Source organism: Falco naumanni, chromosome 6 (genome assembly GCF_017639655.2).
Source record: "Falco naumanni isolate bFalNau1 chromosome 6, bFalNau1.pat, whole genome shotgun sequence".
NCBI classification, from domain to species: Eukaryota; Metazoa; Chordata; class Aves; order Falconiformes; family Falconidae; genus Falco; species Falco naumanni.
The window spans coordinates 51,851,757-51,872,469 of NC_054059.1; the positions used below are offsets into that span (position 1 = coordinate 51,851,757).

The 20,713-nt window shown below is 40.0% G+C and overlaps 1 protein-coding gene across 10 annotated transcripts in view; it reads left to right on the top strand.

Moving 5' to 3' along the window:
- NHSL1 (NHS like 1) overlaps positions 1-20,713 on the top strand; it is a 187,300-nt gene that overhangs the window by 147,935 nt on the left and 18,652 nt on the right. For 5 of the 10 annotated variants that reach the window (XM_040598382.1, XM_040598372.1, XM_040598373.1 and 2 more), the window contains exons 3-6: positions 339-466; positions 3,524-3,595; positions 9,317-9,509; positions 14,420-14,551. In XM_040598382.1, coding sequence (XP_040454316.1) covers positions 339-466; positions 3,524-3,595; positions 9,317-9,509; positions 14,420-14,551 — 525 coding nt within the window. The remainder of the gene's footprint in view (positions 1-338; positions 467-3,523; positions 3,596-9,316; positions 9,510-14,419; positions 14,552-20,713) is intronic. The other 5 variants (XM_040598375.1, XM_040598376.1, XM_040598381.1 and 2 more) reach the window with 2 other exon arrangements.

Below are 20,713 nucleotides of genomic sequence, written 5' to 3' on the forward strand. Positions count from 1 at the left end.
ATCTGTCAACACACCAAGCCAGGCCTTGCTTAAATAAGTAAATAAATCCATTTCCCCCTTCTTTCCAAAGCTCTTGCCATCTCCTGGGTTAAATAAAAGCCGTGTATATATGTATGCTATGTGTGTGCTTATGTATATATTGTATGTGAGGGAGGGGGAATACGGATACAAATATGAGAAGTGCACCTTTGGCTTGTGTTACTTGGGACAGACAATGCTAATGCCTGGTAAACATTTTCAGAAAAATACTCTGTACTTTTGTAAGTGCCATTGTAAACAGTGTAAACAGTAATGGCTCTTGTCATTAATTAATCATCTCTTTCTCTGTCTTTCGGCAGAGTGTGACAAGCTGCGGCGGGATGGCTACCGGAGCTCGCAGTATTACTCTCAGGGCCCAACCTTCTCCTCATCTTCCAGCGCAATCTGTGGAAGTTACCAGGATGATTATGAAGAAATTGAACAAAAGGTAATGGTGGGGGCCAGAGTGCTGGAAAGAATACATGCCTGGTGCAGTTTAAGGCAGGATTTTTGGAAGATCATGAAGATGCTTATTCCTTTGAATTACAGTGATACTAGGTCATCTGACTTCCATAGTCTCTTGAAAATCCCATGCATTTATATAAAGTTCTTACTGGCATGTTCAGGATGTGAAAGTCAGGAGTTTGGTAATGTTCCGAGAGGAAGACCCCAGCAAGGGTAACTGTTTTGAATCTGGTAAGTATTTCCATTCAAGTAGCAGGAAGAGCTCTTAGCCAGCCATCACTGTACTGGTGTTGTAACAGCAGCATATGCACACTATGAATTGCTAATACAGGCAGTTACGCAGTTTCACTAAGTAGAGGCTTTGGCCTAATGCAGCACAGCTGTTTGTGTGAAGGCATCCAGAACAATGAAAGATTGCCCACAAAGTTGGGTTTATCAGCTTTCTTTCAGTTTAATTCATGGTTTTGCTGTTGATATGCTCACATCTCAACCAAGTATGCTTAGCTTAAACTCTAGCAATTAATTAAACCAATGAAGAGAGGGGACAACTGAGCACGAGTCCTGAGAAAGTTGTGAAGACATATTGTTATATATGTCAATTTATATATGTTTCAATTACAGAATTAGTGAATTGCATTAATGTTCTAAAGAAGAAACCAAGTTTTGCTCCTCTGTTTTTACCTTACCCTGGTGTGCCAGTGGGCTCTGAAAGAGAAGCTAACTTTGGTGGTGTGGGCTAGAACATTACTGCTGGGCTGGACAGCAGGATGCACTAGAGCCTGGCTATCCAAAGCTGAAGTGCTGGAGCTCCTGGGATTTTCAAGACAATACTACTCTACAATACTTTGCCACTAACTGCTGTTGCTTAAGGGGTGGGAGGATATCCTTGACTGTAATGCAGTTTAATTTTTTTGAATCGTTACTAAACCATATGTGCCTCTGTAGCTTGGACCAAATAACTGTATACAAAGTGTGCAGATCCTGAGAACTTACTTCAAAGGGTACAGTGTATTCAATTCTATCCTCCATGGTTTTTAATTGCATAAAAAAAGGTGATGTGGAATATGTACCATCTCTCAGCCAGGTGGCGATTGCATTGTATCTGTCTATTGGCAGGGAATGTTAGAGCATCTTGTTTAGCTGTGTGTGGTATGTGCTGGCAGTAAGCAGAGAATGTAAAGCACACTCATACTGTGGAATGCATTATAATTGGCAAAACCTTGCTGAAATCAGTGGAATTATGTTTTCCACTGGGGAAGATATTAACACATTGTTGCTATTAATGTACTGCATATATATCCATACATACATCTTATCAACTGGTCTTAGCCAATGCTGTGCAGCATATGACCATCTGCACATGTACTAATGTAACATTGAAAAAAATGTAAGTACACTTTTCTTTAAGAGTTTGAATTGAGAGCATGTAAGCACGGGCAAGGCTTCTTAGAGACCAAGAGCTCTCATCCTTATCTTGGTTAAGGGTTTTTTTGAGTGTTAATGTAATGTGTTAAAATTTCTGTGCATTCTGAAAAAAGATTAACACAACAAAGTATGCGTCAACGATAGGATAGCACTTCCATTTCAAATTGGAATAGTTTCCTTTTAATATTTTTAGCTGAAAGGATGATTCAGAGCTGTGGAGAAAGATAGCTGCCAAACTGACAGTCTTGGATGTTACCGATTATCTCAGAACCTTAACCTTAACCTTGCCAGTCTTACTTACAGCTCAGAAAGATGTTAATTCCTTGTAAACTGTAGCATGATTCTCTCTTCGTATTGTACAACTTGGTGTTTCATGGGGTCCTCTGACCAGTATCTTTGTTTAATTGGCTTTTTTTTGTAATGGCCTAAAATTTTATTCTTCTTTAAAAATGAACGCTTTCCACAACAGATCTCTGAACTTGAATTATAATCTCACTGGTAAAATGCCAAGTAATTCCAGTAAGTTTTATGCCTTGAGCAAGTCATATTTCAGCTGTCAGAAGAGTTCTTCAGTAACGGTGTGGAACTGGGGGTCACCAAAATCCCATGGTTCAAAATGTGAACTCCTCACTACTAGATGAAAGCTTTATAGCTTTTTTGTCTATTCAAAGCAAAACAACCCAAACATCTAAATTCTGTACATGCAATACTTAATAATCAAAATTCAAGAACAGCAGAATAATGATGGGTTGATGAATAGCAGTTCACTGTTTGGAAGTTCACTTCTAAGTTGATATAATTACCAACTTGTAGAAAAAACAGTGTTTTGTTGCATGGAGATTTCACAAAGGAAACCATCTTTTCCCTGCTCTTTTTAATCTGCTTTTACAAAATTGTAGCCAGATATTCTGCTTGTCTGTCTGTGCCAGAGGCAATATGAAACTATGGCTAGGTGATGCAAGAGGAGACCTTGATCCACATTCTCAGATTTTGTGGAGGTAGGTGTCTTTCCAGAGAGGGTAATATTCATACCACAAAGCACATGATTCAGCGTGAGTCTTGGAAAACGTCTGAGATAAGCAGAACATTTCCTGCTCCAAAGAAAAACCATTAGGGAGAAGCAGGCAAGTTAGCCCAACTCAAAAATGAGCAAACAAAATTAGAAAACACAGAAAACTGGTCTCTGAGTGGTAGTTGATATAAAACGAAGTTCTTGGAACTACCCTTTTAGTCATAATATTAGTTCTTACAAGTTGCATTAATGGAGCACAGGCCAAGCTCCACTGCATCCTAATTGATTTTGTTAGAGATTAAATTGGTTTATCTGGATTTTACATCTCAGTACTGTGAGACCAGCGTCCTCTGTTCTCATCTCTTACATACCGCTGTTGATGACACAACTTGGGAGCTATTCCTGTCCTTCAGTAATGCTCTGTTTTCCCAGTGTCAAAGATACATGGAGATGTCACTTTCAAACTCTGGTTCCTCTTATGTTCTGAAATGTGTACATTGTGTGTATTAAATGTATTTGTCTTTTATGTGGTTTTTTCCTCATTCTCTTTTCTTACCCTTTTTATCACTTATTCTCTTTGTTTCTTTTTGTCTCACTCAACAGTCTAGTCTGTTAGACTGCATCTCTCAGTCTTGCATTAACGCCTGCTGTAACTTGGTTCCCTGGAGCAACAAGGTACCTTGCCCATGAGTGGGACCATCCAGCTGCCATATCTGCAGCTTGATGTTATCTGTAGCATTTAGCATATATGCAGTCTTACACAGCTCTTAGCTCTCGGTCATTACCTACTTCTGTTTTCTGTTTTAAAAAAATAATTTAAAAAATCAGCTGCTCAACAGAAGAATGCCATGCCAGGTTTGTTTCCTTTATTTTTCCTCATCAATCCTTTTTGTCTGTGGTCCAATATTCTCTGTTCAGTTGGTTTGCTGAAATTTTTAATTCCTTTTTGTCTATTAACATTTGTCTCCTTTGAAACCCCTCCCCTAGTGAACGCTGTGCTTTATTTAATTGAATACTTCATTGGTTTGTAAGTAGCCAAGGAAAAACTTCACTCATTTGGAGTAGTGTAGTGTGTTTTCCTTAAATGATGAATGTGAGCTATAGAGAGTGCTTGCTCCCAGGCATGCAGTATATCATGTCTTTATTCCATCTATGAAAATGTTTGTATGCCAAACACTCATGGTATTTTTCCCCAGGTCCTGTCATTTGGCTTATGAACTTTGCTTTGATACAGTCTGTTAAGCTTCAGGTGAAAAAACATTTATTTTACTCATTCATGGGGAAAAAAAAAGTGTGTTTTTGCCACTGTATTCAGCCAAACTGTTAGTTGTCTCTTCAATATCTGCAAGAGGCTGTTTAGTATTCTAAGTAAAAACAAATGCATGAACTGGCTAGAGGGACTTCAGGAGGTCTAATCCAAAACTGCTTGGTGTTAAGAGGGGTAAAGCAGTTGGGCACTCCAGTTTGGAGATGGAAACATCTGAGAGCCCTGAGGCATGGGCTCTAGCAGAACTGGAGATACATCTAGGTGGTGGTGTCCTCAACTAGCCTCCCTGCCTCTCTGCTGCAATTGCATGGGGATGCTCGTGTAAGCAGCACATGTATTTTATACTATTTCACCTTTTTTTGAAAATACTGCTAATTTACTGAGTAGAAACAGCAGTTCAAAGCATAAAATACCGAAGCATAAGGAAATGAGTACAGAAACTCTTTGAAGAAGTAAAAGAGGGTAATTCACACATACTCACACTGTGCAACTGCTGCAGGAATTGTGGATCTGTAAAGTTTAAATGGGTTCAGAAAGCGACTGGGTAAATTCTTATGCAAGGGAGGAGTCCGTCCAATGCTGAGAGAAGGTTCTGGGAAGGGTATCCACTGTATGCATCTCCTGATTTAATTTTACCTGTATCTCATTGATTGGTCATTATCATAAGGCAGATATTAGGTAGGCTTTTAGAGCTCTGAACTGATGCAGCACAGCTTTTCTCATGTTTTTAATCCCATTACAACAGAGTAGAGGAAGAAGGAAAGAACGTTTCTGCAGTGCTGGTTGAGGTGGTAACTTGTTTGATGGTCAGTAATTTTTGCTGACAAAAACCTCCACCTTCCTTAATGAGACAGTGAAGGTTACGAAGTGAAGGATTTAGTAGGATAGCAAAGTTGGCTAGTGCAGCTCAAGATCTGTGTGTAGAAGTAATAAAAGGCGGTATTCTATGAAAATTGGGAGAACTAGACTGAGGACATTGATCTGGAGGACACAAAATAGAGCAAGACACGACTGATTCAACTTAAGTGTAAATTCACGTAAATTTATAATGTGGCAGTGTTCCATAAGACAGTGTGAAACTCCAGGGGTTGAAGCAGGCACATAAAGTGACATTCTCGATTAACCAGAAAAGAGGAATTTAAAGGTTTGGGCTTGGGTTTTTTTCCCCCCCTGTTATTATTTGTCTAGAACCCTTTGCACTGGGTGAAAGGGCACTTAAAGCCATCAAATCTAATAAAAGGCTGGGGAAGAAATAAGATGTTGGTCAATGATGATAAGACGTTGGCAGTTGGTATAGACAGCTGAATTGGTATGGCTGTGGTCTGCAACACTGATTTTTATCTTCCCCCCTCCAAATTTTTATTTTTCTGAGAAACTATAATTTTAGAAATGATTGCAGTAGACACTGAGGTAAATGACATGACTAGGTTTGATGTTCCTTTGCTGAAATGTAAATTTGTATGGATTAAATTTTCCTCATGGATGTCCCATCTTTTTTCAAACAGTGTAGTATAAACTCCTGGAATATAAAAAGATGAAAAATAAACGGGATATTTAGGCAGAGCATACTGCAAGATATACAGCATATACTTGTCATCTGAGACCTCTCAGATTGCATGCACTGAGTAGAGAAACCCTTTCATTGTATCTCAGCATCGGAATAGGCTGGGGGACAATATGTCAACAAGGCACCAGAGAGGCTCTGGCTTACTGAGCCATATAGTTTGTCTATAGGGTATTTATGGGCCATTTTTCTCCTGGATTCTCATTTCAATGCCCATTTGAAAGGTAATGCTTTTTCCCCTCTAATGCATGTTCATGGAAACACTGCAAGGGTCCAAGGCTGCTGCTTTCACATCTCACCTTTCCCTCTTCCCATGTCCATTAAAAAGAACAAATTCCAACAAATTTTCCTGAGGACATGAGTGTAGCATCCCATTGCACAGAAATGTGGCCGTTAAAGTCTAGCAATAAAGTTGTTACGAATCAGAGATGCTTTAAAAACGGGGCAAGTGCTTTCTATTCTACTATGAACATAGTGTTTATGATCAGCTTCACTAAGCAGATACCTAATCTCAAAATGCTGCCTAGTCCAGTTCTTTCTGATGTAACAGACCTTGCTTGAGAAGACAGTCCTGTAATGCAGCAGCAAATCACTGCATCTTCCAGCAAGCTTCTGTGTTGTAAATGTGGGAATGTTTGCTAAAAATATGTAAAACCCTGTTTTCATCCTGATGATAAAGGTAAACAATTTGTGTGAAGAAAACTGAAAGATGAGCTGCTGTTTTCCTTTGTGTGCAATAAAGCTGCGTACAGCTTTGTCACGCTCACTAAAAGTATCTTCACATCAAAAAAACCCTAGAACCACTACCATTGTGAGTACTTTGGGAGAAAGAATGTAAGTAGAGACAGTCATGCTTCTTCAGGAACCACTGAAAGTGTACCTACAGGTGAAATATTCCTATACCCCGAAACAGCCTGGAACCCTTCTACTGAATTATTTTGTAGAAGTACACACCACTGTCCTATGGCAGAAAATCATTCTTACTGACACAGTGCTTTGAACTCAACTGCACGATTGGGTTTTCAGTTGCTTTTCATTCATTATATGCTGACAGGGCTGATTCATTTCTGTCTGTTTTCTTCCATCTACCCCAATTTTCTCAACTTTTTAATTCTGCAAAACTTGTGATTGTTGCTCTGCATTTTTTGGGGAAATTAGGATTCACTTGTAGTAGATGCTTCAGTTCTTCTATCTACTCATATACTGGAACGGAAAAAGTGTTCTGTTTGGTTTGAGTAATTTCCTTGAAAAGGAAGGGTGGCTTTGTAATCAGTATCTCTGCCACCTGACATATTGGAGTAGCCCCTGGTGACTGCTGTATGACAGCTGAGACCTGGCACTGCAGTATAGTCTGAATGTGACAGATATTGATGCTGACTGTATCAACCAAGCAGAGTATCTGAGAGTCACCGGAGCTCACCCTCACCCCACACAAACTGTAAAACCAGGCTTGAGGTGTCTCCCGCGGTGCCCTGATTCAAGCAGAGAAAAGCTTTTTGTAGATACTTCTTTGACTCAGCCCCTGGTTACTCCTTTAAGTGAATGCACATATGCCTGCCGTGACACTGCCACCCACCCGTGCCACCTTCCTTACAAACCCTTTCTGTCCTGCAGCTGTTTTTAAACATAGCTGGGGGGGAAGCATGGCCTGGAGGCATCTTTCCTTTCTGCAGCAGCATTTCTGTCCCAAATTGCTTAAGTTAACGAAGGTTTTTATGAATTTGAGTGATCTGAGGTGGGAAAGTCCTTGTGTTTGTGTGTAAGTACATAGAAATATGTGTGCCCATGCTGTATATATGTATAAACAGTGTATGTACACACACTCATAAAAAGATAAGTATTTACATTATATTTTTATAGAAATGGTTTCAGAGCCTTTTATAAAAGTGCAGGCCTGCAAAAATACTGGCATCATCCAAGCAGCTTGAATTGAGCGAATTGGTGGGGCTTTCAGAGGGCTGTGCCGTGTCCTACAGAGCAGCAGCTATCCCTCCCACAGCCTCTAGTGAAGAAGTGCAAGACTTAAGGAAATGGATTATTTCCTGAAAGAAAAGCTCCCACATTTCAAAATGTGGTTCCAAACTGCAGGATGACATTAGTAGTAATTTCATTGTCTGAAATGTTTTTTTGTTATTATCTGAAGAGATTTTACTTTTCTATTCTTCTACTTTTTGCCTGGAAGTTGCTTTTATTTTGATTTTTTTATTTAATAAAACGTTGGTCCTTGTCGTACAGGGTGTAGAGTCAAAGCATAATAGAATAAATAAATGGTTATTTATTTATAAACAGCGGGAACTCCTCATGGTAACAGGAATAAAATTAAAATCTGAAATGATAAACAGTGGTTGCGGCACAGTGTCTGGGCATGTCTTTTGTATAGCACTCGGCTTCAAGAGAAAACAGATCGCATAGACTGAAACCCCATGATAATAAAAAACCCCATCTGTTACAAATAGCTGTGATGTTTCTTCCCATGCCTGTGTATGGCAGTGAGGGAGTAACTGCTGGGGGAGGCAGTGATCCAGTACTGACAGCCCTATGTAGGGTAGTATTTTGCTCTCCAAAGGGAATGAAGAAAAGGGGTAGAGGGCTGTGACTTTGGTCTGGTGCTAGAGAGGGAGGTCCCAAAGCAAACACCCCTGAAGCAGAGGAGTTGGGAGGTTGCAGAGAGATCTCAGCTAGTGCTGCAGCTGCTACACAACTCCTCTTCCATGGTTTTCTTGTCTTTTTTGTTTGCCTGGGGCCAGAAGGAGGCAGAAGTTTGGTTTTTGTCCCTGGTCTTCCTCTCCTGCTTCTGGGATTCCCTGGGGTGCCATGCTGGGTAGAGTGGGGAGAGAAGGCTACTTTTGGGTTTGCTTGGAGCTTGTGACCACCTGCTGGAAGCCCCAGTGATGTCTTGCACATGCCCTGAACTTTCCTGTCCTGAGCATTTGCCACGGACTATCAGTAAAAAGCTACGTTATGGCTTGCTTTGCCATTACTGGCATGCCAGCATGGACCTTGTAATGAAAACAGATTTGCTCCCTAAACGGAAGTGGCTTTTTTGACATAAATTTCTGTGGTAGAAAGGATTTGCACAAGCTATTGCAACTTCTTTTTCTGGTGCAGAAAGTTTTTCCATTGGTTGGTTGTTTTCTGTTTTGTTTTTTTTTTTTGTTTAAGTGAAACACCCATGATGGAGGTGAAATCTCCCACCTTGATAAAGAATGACTTAAAATGACCATTCTGCAGTTACTAATATTGTTAACTGTTTCACCCCTGAAAAATTGGCAAAACGAACCCCTTGACTGTGGCATGAGTTTCTCCAAGGCCAAAGCAGTTATTTTTGCTACCTCACTGATCTGATTCTTGGATGAATACAACCCAGGTGTTTTCTTGTGGGTTGTTTGCTTGTGTGGTTTTTTCTAATCACTCTTTTCGTAGGTCAGAGTGTCATATTTGTGACGGTGTATTTTGCTCCACAAGCTGTCATGCTGACTACAGCAGCAATACCTTAGTAATACCATAGTCCTACCTTTTTTTTCCTGGTAGTAAACTTACGTTGTTTGTGTATTTCTGTTTATAGTGTCCCGTCTCTTCCCCAGAAGAAGAAAAGCTTATTACCATCAAAAGGCCTAAAACTCCAGTTTCAAATGAGTTATCAGATATCAACACCCAAACCAACTGGACTAAATCACTCCCACTGCCCACGCCTGAAGAGAAAATGCGACAACAAGCACAAGCAGTCCAAACGGATGTGGTTCCTATTAATGTGACTGGTAGGCTTTTAATTTCAGTAATTGCATTACACTGAGGAGGGTGGGAAGGGATAAAGAAGATCCATAAAGCTGGATAGTATTTTGACACTTGTATATTTTCTGCATGAATTTTAAATTCCTTCTTGCAAATCTTTGTGAAAAGCGTTTTGTGTTTAATAGCTTTTATCTCTGAACCTTATGAGAAAACCTCAAAATCCCTTAAAATTACCATTAATGAAGATGGTCTATACAACATGGGCTTGAAATGGCACTAGATATTCATGAAATACAAGAGGATTGATAAATAGCAGTGGTTTTGCTGTAGACTGCACTGAGGATAATGTAATGGAAAATAATGATTTATGCAATGCTAACTATATTTCAGGATTTTTTTTTTCCCTAGGAATTTTATGTAAAGAAAGTTATCAGGGACTTCTGTATTCCAAAGACTAAATGTTACAAAATTCAAGGAAAAAACCTTTAGGCTCTTATTTTTATCAGCAACAAGAGGTTTAGCTTAGGTTTATCAGCAGCAAGGGGAGTAAGGTAAGAACAGCAGAAGTTAATGGGGCTACCTCCGTCTTTGATCAAGGCTCTTGGTAAGATACTCCGCTGATGTGAACATAGTCCACATTTTCTTGTTATAAACCGTGTATTAACTCTTCATTTTTGAAAATCCTCTTTGGTTTTACAGTTGTAGAACTCTTGCTCCATGGAAGTTAAATTATGTTAAAGCCTAATGCTGAATAGATACTTTGTTGTGTGTAAATAGAATTTCTGTGAAAGATTGAGTTATATCAATTTAATAATCCCTCTTTTTCTGCACAGTGTCAAGATTGTCTATTATTAGTTAATTCAAACAACTGATCGTTTGCCTGCCAAAAGCAGGACGATATTTAATACTTGATTTATTTCAAATGCCATATGGCACACTCTGACTCCATGCTTCCTCTTAGAATCAGTAGCTTGCAATGTTTGGTTTTGTTTTGAAAGTAAATTGGGTGTTATCTTTCCCTGTGTGACTACTAATTTTTTCACCTATATTTTTTATAAACTAGTCTTTTAAATAGTATTATTTAACAGTATTTAACTATTTAAGTAGTATAGGAGCAGTACTTCTGTGACAAACACCAGAGAGCTCTGAGAAATCAACAAGAAACCTTTCCTTGAATAAACAGCAGCAAATACTTGAAATAAATAGCATGAAGACAATGGAAAGTTATGAACAGTCCACCTCTGGAAAATTAGTAGAAGGAGAATAAATGCAGTGGTAAAATGTTACTAATAAGCCAGTTGGCATTATGTAGGGAATGCAGGATACAGGTGCAGAAGGCTGAGTTATGGGAACAGCGGATGATCTGACATAATCAATATGCTTGAGCAGGGCTTAGATACTGTGACAGCAGAACAGGGTATATTTACAGAAGGAATAATCTGCTGTTCGATTTAATGACCCTGCATACTTAAAATTTATGGGAGAAGTAAACAGATGGAAAGAAAAATGAGGTAAAAGAGATAAAATAAACCTCATAGATTTAATTCTGTGTCATAGGGAACGTTACTGTGTTTGGATAAATTACATTTGTGACTTAAACCAGCTTAATTCAACTGGTGTAGCAAACCTTGCGTCCCCAGAATTGTTTGGTTTGCACTCAGCAAACTCAGCAGTTCTCAACTTTTCTGATAAAATAGTGCATGTGCATATTACACCTCACCTTTCTGGAGTGTGCTGTTGAGCATATAAATTCCCTTTAAACATGGTAATTGGAGGACATAAAAGGGAGGGCAGTAGAGGAAGACTGCTGTTGCAGTGTGTGGACTGGTCTGGGATCCACTGTTTCCTTTCCCTTGGAATAATTATAGTTCTACCATGAAACAAGGCAAGTGAGAGTAACAGACTACGAGCCACACACAACACACAAAAAAAGCTGCTGTCCTTGTTCTTCTTTAAAAAGTCACAATCTGCTCCCTTCCTCTGCCCTCCCACACGCCAAGTAATTTTATTTTGTGAAGTTCCTTATGTTACTTCATGAGACAGGAAAAAAACAACCAAAAATTCTGCGCTGTTTGTTCAACGTGCCATGGAACAAACCATTGCCTGTTTTGTTTTTATTTGGCTTTTTCCTTCACTTGCTCTTTTTCTCACTCTCCCAGAAAAGAGGTCAAAAAACTTCCACTTTATTACTCCTGGCATGAAATAAAAGTTTAACCTCTGAAGAGGCTGCTGGCAATTGACAGCGTTTTCATCAGTGCATTAGTAAATGATTCTGCCACAATGGCCTCTCGTGTGGCTGTGCAATAAATGCTCCACAAGTTCAGCTTTCAGGGCTCTTTGGTAAACAGATTGTAACTAATACAGTAGTAGTGAAAATCTGTTGGATAGCCTGAAGGTACAGGGGCATTGCATTAGGCTGACAGGCTGCTGGCTAGACATCCAGATTTGGAAGCAGTTACAGTCTTTGGGAGTGCCTGGGCTGAGCTTATTCTGGCCTGGAAGGGGTTGGGCTGAATTTCCAGTGGTGGCCAGTCTTTGCTTTTACATACCCTGGGCATTAAAAGATGTATAATGGTGTCTGCTCTCATGGGTTTTCTGGAGCTAACTTTCTTTCCAGATGGAGGAGTCTGGTGATGGTGGAGGTGATCAGCACCTGGCAGGACCCTGCAAAACATTTAAGCATTTGCTTGAGTCTGGCTTGACTGACTTCAGTGAGATTTAAGCACATACTTAAATATTTTCAGTGAATCCAAGGAAACTGAGTAAACTGCATGAGGGAAAGCTTGACTAAACTATATAAGGAATGCCTAGATAATTTGTTACAAACCTGTTACAGAAGGCAGAAGTATCCTTAAATCTGCAAAATGTATTTAACATTAACATCTGTATTTTCAAAAGAAAAAAAAAAAGACAATGAAGAATGGAAAAAAGACTGAGACATTCTGATTTTGCTTGGAATTTATTGAAGCTGCTACTTCGAAATTCTACAAATTTGCACGGTGGCTTTGAAAAAGCTATTGAATATGGATTACAGTGGAGTTAGCTCTTGGGTAGTTCAGGGGAAGAAGTTACTGTGGATCAGCTGACACAGTAACATTTCCCCATGGTCATCCTGTTTGTGCTGTCTGAGGCTTCATGTAAAAGACTCTCTCCTTGTTTGCACTCTCTGCTTACCATTTATATTTTATTCCAGGGCATTCAAAGCTGTATTTTAATTTCCTTGCAACTCACCGTCTCAGGCATAATTGTTGGCCTTTGAATGGATAAAGATATGTTCAGAGATGAAAACTTTCTCCTTCAAATTCTTTAGATTTGTTATGATGTGGCTGGAATTATTATGCTGCATGGCAGGATTACCTAGTGGTCCTGACCCTCTGACCCCGTAAGGGTCCTAATGTCCTAGTAGTGGTAATGTCCCAGCCAGTGGATAGTCTGTCTCAGTATTTCAGGGCTTCTACTAAGCCACTGGGATCAATAGTTCTAAATTATATAGATCCCATGGGCTTTCTCCTCCCTTGATCTGCCCTGACTTCAGTCAGTCCAAAACTTGGATAAAACTGGCGCTTCTTTGTAGCTGCAAGGATTCTGCTTAGCACTAAGTGCAGCTCATGGGAGCACAAGGCTCCAGTCAAACAGAGTCAGAGTCTTTATATTTACAATATGGTGAATGAAACTGCTGTGTTTTTTTCCTTGCATTTTCACAAGTCTACATGCTATACTTTGATATATGACTGTATCTTTAACTGTTATAGAGGTAATGAGGTTTTCTATGCTATTTACACGACACACATCACACTGATGTGCAGTCAGCCATGGATAATATTTATGACGTATTAGTTAATGTGCATTAATCACTTTTTAGAGGCAAATAATTTGGTCATGAATTTTCAAAAAAGTGTAAAAGACAAAAAAAACGTGTATAGCCGGTTTTTTCTGTGTTTAGGTTTTAAATGGGTCATCTAAATGACATTTAGCAGTGCTTTAAAATGCTTTGACTTCTAAAAAGGGAACTTACATGTGAGATATGGGGGTAGTTGTTAGATTTTTAGAAGTAACAGAGAATTAGCACAACTCATAATCTACAGGGCAAGTTTCATCTTGCTACTAGTAAAATGGCCAAGTTCTAAGCCTCTAAACAAAAGTGAATTCCTAAAGAAAAGCTACCTAATGATAGTGGTGCTTCTGGGTCCTATTATGATACAGCACATGGTCATCATAAGGCTTTGTCTGGCAACGTGCACTTACACATTTTTTTCAGCTTTTGTCATTGTATATTTTTATAATCATTTATAAAGTTTCAATTTTAAGCAGCTTCCACTCTGAAATATTTATGAGACCGCAAGATCAGTTTGATCTCTGCATGCTCTGTGGTACTTATTTGTATTCATGTTAAAAGATCACCACCAGAAATGTGGTACACTTGACAGGTTCAGAGCAACTTGGAATGAAAAAGAGGTGTCTCATGTGATTTAATGATGGAGCTGTGTAAAGACATAATAGCTGTTGCCAATAGCAATGTCTGTTCCTGCATAAACCGTTGTGATCTTTCATTTTCATGAGCAGATTTGCTTTTTTCTGAAGCTCAGTACTTTAAAATAAAACAACAAAACCACACAAAAAACCCACAAAGACCAAACTAAAGCAAGGATTCTGTTCACTTTTGGAATTAGAGCTGCCCTCACCAGATCTGAAATGGGCTCAGGAAGTCCAAATTCCTTTTAAAACCTGCAGTGCTGCGTAATCGATATGCGTGTCTAAAGCCTTACTGTGACACCGTGCTGTATCTTCCTTCAGTGTAAACATTCATTGTAGGACCAAGCTAACATCATTTATTAATGCCTTTTTTTCCATTTCTACAATAAAACTAGTGGAAGAAAATGCATGATGTCAGCGTGCTTGGAAGTAATGTTGCTTTGCTTGTTCTACCATGTATTAGGGGAGAATTTCGACCGCCAAGCCAGCATTCGGCGGTCTCTAATTTACACAGACACGGTGGTAAGACGGCCGAAGAAAGTCAAAAGGAGAAAGACTATTACAGGAATCCCTGACAACATACAAAAGGAGCTAGGTATGGCTCATCAGAACTGTATTCCACCCACTGTTCATTGTCACCGCTTATCATTACTCAACTAATAACATTACCAGTGCTCATGAAACCAATACAGTCTGATAGCCTGTTACAGTTCCAAATACATGTGTGCCTCCTTGCCACCTTGTGCATCAGGAAATTAGGACCTTTTATCTGTTGACTTCCATCTGTTGAAGGGAACCGGCTATTTGGAAAATGGTGTACTGGAAATCTGCAGGGGGTATAAGGTTTCTGCTCTCTATTGCTTTCCTGGAGATTTGGTCTACTCCCCCAGAATGTTCACTGAAGCAAAACTGAAGTGAGCAGGCATTTTGGCTTGCAAGTAATTACTCAGTGGAGTAAATTGGTTCATGGATGCCTTCCTGAATTTGCCAAGAGTTGCATCAACAGTGAAAAACCTGTACATTTTTCGGTTCAGTTTAGATCGTAATTGGTGACCCTTGAAGTATCAGTGTTACTTGATTGGACATAATTTACGTGGGCTCATTAGCTATTGCATTTATTCCAAAGGAAAAATGCCTGCTCGGTCACGTTTACACTACCTTAGGCTGTCCTCTTTCACAGTTAGTAGCACACGTGATACTCAAAGCTGATGAAGCAGTCTGAATTTTGGCAGACATCTCAGACACTTTTTGCAGAACTCTCTGATTTAAATCTGATCATTCTTATTTTTTAAAAAGATGTTTCAGTTTTTCCCAAATGATAGCTTCATAGATAAAATTATGCTCCCCCTCCCCCTTTTTTTGCAGTAGAGGGAGAAAGTCTTTTAAAATAGTCTTGCAGAACACAATTTTAGGTGCTTTACATGTGGAATCATCTCATATATTGATAATTTCAGAAAGTTTTACTACCTTGCTTTTTGCCTCTCCTTTTAAATTATATTTTCAATTCTTGGTTCTTTGTCTAGATTTTTCAGAAACAAGCAAAAATAGGTAACTTCTCTGGATGGGTTTGAAATGAGCATAGAGGGTCAGGCATATAGAAAGCCAAGAAACAAGCAAGTATAGGAAGAACAGATTGTGAGTGGAACTGTGCTCCTTCAGCATCTGTAATGAAACAGTGCCCTGCCATGGGAATCCTCTGCCACAAGAAAGAACATTGAATTGCCCTAACCCTGTTAGGACAGCTAAAGTTAGGCAGTTTTACATTTCGTTACTTCTGAATCTCACCTAACATTTTTATTTCAGACTGTGGCTCTGAGATTTCTCCAAAGCTCTCTTGGTCTGTTTCTTCTTGTGGGATGGACGCCTGCCGTAGGGAACCCCTCATAGTGTGGGTTCCCTTTCTCCCTCTTCACTGTCCACAGTGGGCCTTGCCACCTGGCAGGAGACACTTTCCAGACCTGGAGTCCTCCTGGAGATCAGAATTTTAATTTATTATTTCCTGAGAGAGAACAACACATTTATCAGCCTTGAAAGTAGATTTGTTCTAAGCAAACAAAGATCAAAGCTGGAAACAAAGCTACATAGAACTTAATATCGAATTATTCCCTTCTCCTTTTTGAGGTCTCTCTAAGGCTAATCCCTCAGATTCCATGTTTGCAGCTGGTTTGAGAAATAGCAGAGATAACCTTCATCCTCTCATCTGTTCAAGGGGGATACTTTGTGCATTCCCTTCTTCCATTTTAAACTAAAGCACTTTTCTCTCTGTCTAGAGCTGAGATGAAATTACTTGTGCTCCTTAAAAACACTTGTTAACGAACTTAAATTAACTTAAATGAAAAACTGATACAGAAAATCACTTAAACTGTTCATTTTTAGGGTTGTTACAGTGGTCTTGAACCTAGCATGTTATTCTGAAAATGACATACATACCAAGGTCATAGTTGTCAACAGAGGTTATCTTTGACACATGTAGGACCTACCTCGACGCCAGATAGTGGAGAAAAACAGAGCAAAGCAGAATATTTTGGCCCACGCTACTGTGTCACTTGTTGGAGCTCTCGGCGCTTCTTCGGGCACATGGATTTTGAAATGGGTGCCAACAGTACTTGGGTGGATGTGCAAAGAATGCTTCCTGCCAGCAGCGTTTCCAAAACTTTGAGGTTATGTTTGTGACTACTTCAGACAGACGTTTAATGATTTAAAAGATCAGCTGTAGTTTACCTGGTGGAGTAATCTGAGAATGCATTTGGCATCTCTCTTAAAAAGAATTCTTCAATTAATATCTTAAAAGAAGTTTCTCACTTTTGCCACTTTGTTTGCTAAGGGTGACAGGTTTTATGGTCTTGATTTTGGTCTTTCGTCTCTGTGCTGAGCACATTTCATGTTACACTGCTTGATGGTTGTCCTTGGCTCCTGTTTTAAGTTGCAGAAATTTCAGGGCTGATGGTATCTCACTGTAGGGGCTCTCTCTGGACAGTTCCCTGGCCCATAACCGGCAGGCACATAGGGCTTCAGCCATCTGCCCTATGACGGAAGTTATCTAAAGAAGCTTCATGCATGTGGTGGTTGTATGTCATCCAGACCTCAAAATGTATGCCAGGAAAACTCTCTGATGGCAGTATCCGTCCTGTTAGAATATTGCTTTCCGTCACTAGAAACAAAGTATGCTTGAAAAGAGAGCAGTTATCAGTGTCTTCATCTCATAGATGGGGAAACCAGGCATGCTGCAGTGAAGTGACTTAGCCAGAGTTACCCACCAGGTTGCTGGCAAGGCTGGGAAAAATTAAGACTCCCCCATCCTTGTTCAGTGCTCTTTCTGCCTTTTCTCCCGTGTCACTCCCCAAGTACCTCTATAGCCATCCGTTCCCTGTTTCTCTTACACTGTCCCAAAACAAACAACGTTGTTTTAAAACATTCCACAGTTCATTTGATCAGAACAAGGATCCGGACTAAACTCCAAGTCAAGCAATTGCACTGTGCCTATTGACATTCTCCCTGTGGTTTCAGCTGAATAAATCTCTTTGTTTCTCCCCCACAGCATTGCTGCAAATGGCTATAATATTTACACAAAAATTAAAATCCCTTGGTACACCAAAGTTGCTATGCGCAGGCTAAATAACCAACACACAGAGCAGATTCTTGTTACCTCTTGTTTATCCTTCAGAAGGAAGCAGAAACTTGAGAGAACCTCAAAGCTTCAACCAGGCTTGAACTATTTTCATTTCTTGCGAGAGAGCCTGGAAGAGCTTCTGCCAGGCCAAGCTGCTGGGATTCTCCCCCAGCTGCTTTGGCTCCTTTGGAACAAAAAAGACCAAACAGAAGAGGAAGCCTGTGCTGATTGCTGGCCTGAGCTCAGCAGCAGTGGTGCCCTTGTAGAATTTAGTCAAATGTATTGAAAGGAATCATGAACTGCACCCATGAGGCATGTGCTGAAAGTATCTTTAAACATTCCTACTTTTGAGCGTTGTAATACTGCTGTGTTTTCACAGATGTCTTCCAGCAACCAGTCTCTCTGCATAGACTTCTGCATAAAAAATGCTCTGTAAATAAAATGTGATGTGATAGATGGGATTCTGAGACAGAGTAAGAGTATGAGATGCCTACCAGTTTAGAGATGCAGTTATTTTCTGAATAGTTATTTTTTAACAGCAGGACCCTCTCAGTGCTATTTAGCAGAGTGACGCCAAAGTAAGAGGAGAAGGCAAAGCATTCTTCTCTCTGCCAAACACAGCAGTGAAAAAATTAGTTTTGCATACTTCTGACTTGCCTTAATTGTCTTTCAGAACATAAATATATATACATTTAATGGAGTCAGTGTTGGATCAAAACTGCAGAAAGGGCAGGAAACTTTGAGATGATGTTTTTTTTTCCAATTTCTGTGCTCTCCGTTTCTCTGCTTTGTGTTGCCATTATCCATGGCCTCTAGCTGTTTTCTTCAGATGGTACCCTATATGTAAATCGGTATTGTCCCCTCAGGCAAGAAGATGATTCCCAAACAAATTTGGTAGAGGTGAGCAGCTTTTCTGGGAGAACCTGTCACAGGACTTGCTCATTTCTTGGCTGTAGGTTATCTTCAGCTTCCTTCACACATTCCAGCTCTTCAGATGAAATAAAGAGGGAGAAATGCCTTCATGCTTCCATGGTTCCTTCTCTGTGTCAGTGCTCTAGGATCTGGCTGAGAGGAACTTCCTTTTAGTGAAGGTGCCAAGTTACTTGGTTGTGAGTATTTCTCCAGAGCTCTGCAGTCCCAGGCACTGATGGACAGCTTCTGGTGTCCCAGACTCCTTCCCTGTCTTGCAGGAGGAGCAAGTCCCAGACCGAGTATCAGTTCCACCACAGTTCATCTTCCAAATAAACATACCTCACAAAAGCAGGGGAGAGGAAATCATCTTCAAGTTTTCCACCTTTTGATTTCTCCTCCTTCTGCCAGGCATTTTGCTTTTCTTTAATCAAACAGAAAATCTCTGTCCAATTTGGGTCTTCAAAACAGTCTTCTAATTTTATGCTTTGCATGTACCTTCCTTGAATTATTTCAGTACTTTTTTTCCTCCTTAAGGCACAATTCATGGTCTTTATGGCTCTGTGATCCTACTCCCCCCTGCCTCCTCCCCATCTACTTCTTTTTAAAATTCCTAACCAGAGGGTTCAGAGAGTTCAGAATGACCTCATATGCTTTTCTTCAGCTTATTTCCCTGCCTCCCATTTTCAGTAGCTCACAACGAGTTGTCACCTATAGGGCCTCCTGTCAGTCATTAGGATGGATATGACTGACTCCTGAACTGTCAGTTGCTCATTTGCTTTCTTGTGGCACAGCACAGACCCCCTGTTGGTACCAGCTGGTGTCCCAGGTATCATTTGGGACTGCTGAAGCTTCTCTTTTGACGTGCCTTAGAGGAAACAATTCCATCTTAGCAACATGGGGGCACGTAAGTTCTGATCTTTGGAACTCAGCTGTTCTGTTGAAGACTCCTTGTAACTGATATTCTTTTCCAATTAGTCCCTTCAGCAGTAGCAGTCATTCAAGTTATAGGTCCTACAGGTAAGAGTCCCAGATATCCAGTGGCCCTACAGAAATACCACGCAAATACCCAGCTGTTCAAGTCAAGTAATTCTGCACCTGCTTCAGATTGCAACTTTAACAGTCTTTGGAGAGAATAGTTCTCTTCCAGAGTTATTGTGCCTTTTAACCAATACTTGTTTTATAGCTGTAGTTTCTCAACATTGTACATTTCCAGCACTATTCATCTAGAGATCAGAGTGTTACAAAGTATATATCATCTGCTTTTTGATAATAGGAGATGAAAGACAGAGATGTCAGGTATATAATCCTTCACCAGAGGCTGTTCAGTTAGTGAACAGAATCAAGAATGAAATTCCCTGTATTTTCATCAAAGATCTTCCTTTCAGGGTGGCAGTGATACAAGGATTGAGGATATTTTTTAGCTGGCAGTACTGAAAGGTATCACAGGATTCCTTGCAATATTTTTCTCCCTTCTGAGAGATTACAGGTGCTTCATGGAGCACAGTGAAAATCCCTTAACATTACCATAAGCCCAATGTACTTGTCTGTTTCTTCTTGAATGTCTATTGAAAATAATTTGGTGTGTAAGTACTAGGGTAAAACAGATGAACAGTCTCTGGTTTTTTTTGTAACACTGGAAGTTGTGGTGCCTGCACAGTGACTTGGCCAGGGCATCAGGTTTGGAATAGGATTGCTAGGTGGGGCATGAGAACATGAGTGCAATAAATCTTAGGAATGTGCCTGTGGCACAAGAGACAAGTGCTTGTAGTAGAAATGGTTAGTCAGAAGAAATCTGGGAAGAGAGATTACTTCTGTATGCTAGTTGAAACAAGAATGTTCTTTGTGATACCAACACACATACTTTTTATCTTCTCAAACCCTCAGTTTCTATGCTTATTTCAATACAGAGGACCTTTCTGCTGATTCTCTGCAGCAAGCTGCTGGTGGCACCAGATCAGCCTGAGAGTCACAGGGGAGATAGGAGGTCTTCTAGTGGGTAGTACTTGGCCCTAGGGCTTACATGCAGACACTTTCTTTTTTCCATCAAATTTGCAGTCAGTCTCAATCCCTGTCATGTCTAATGAGCAACACCAGTAACTACCAGAGACAGGGAAAACTGGTGTAACCTGTATATGCATATCTCGGATCAAGCACTTGGAGCTAAGGTATGCATTTGAACCTCTTCTCTGTGCTTCCATGCAAGACTTGTTACATATGTTCCACGTTTCACTTGTT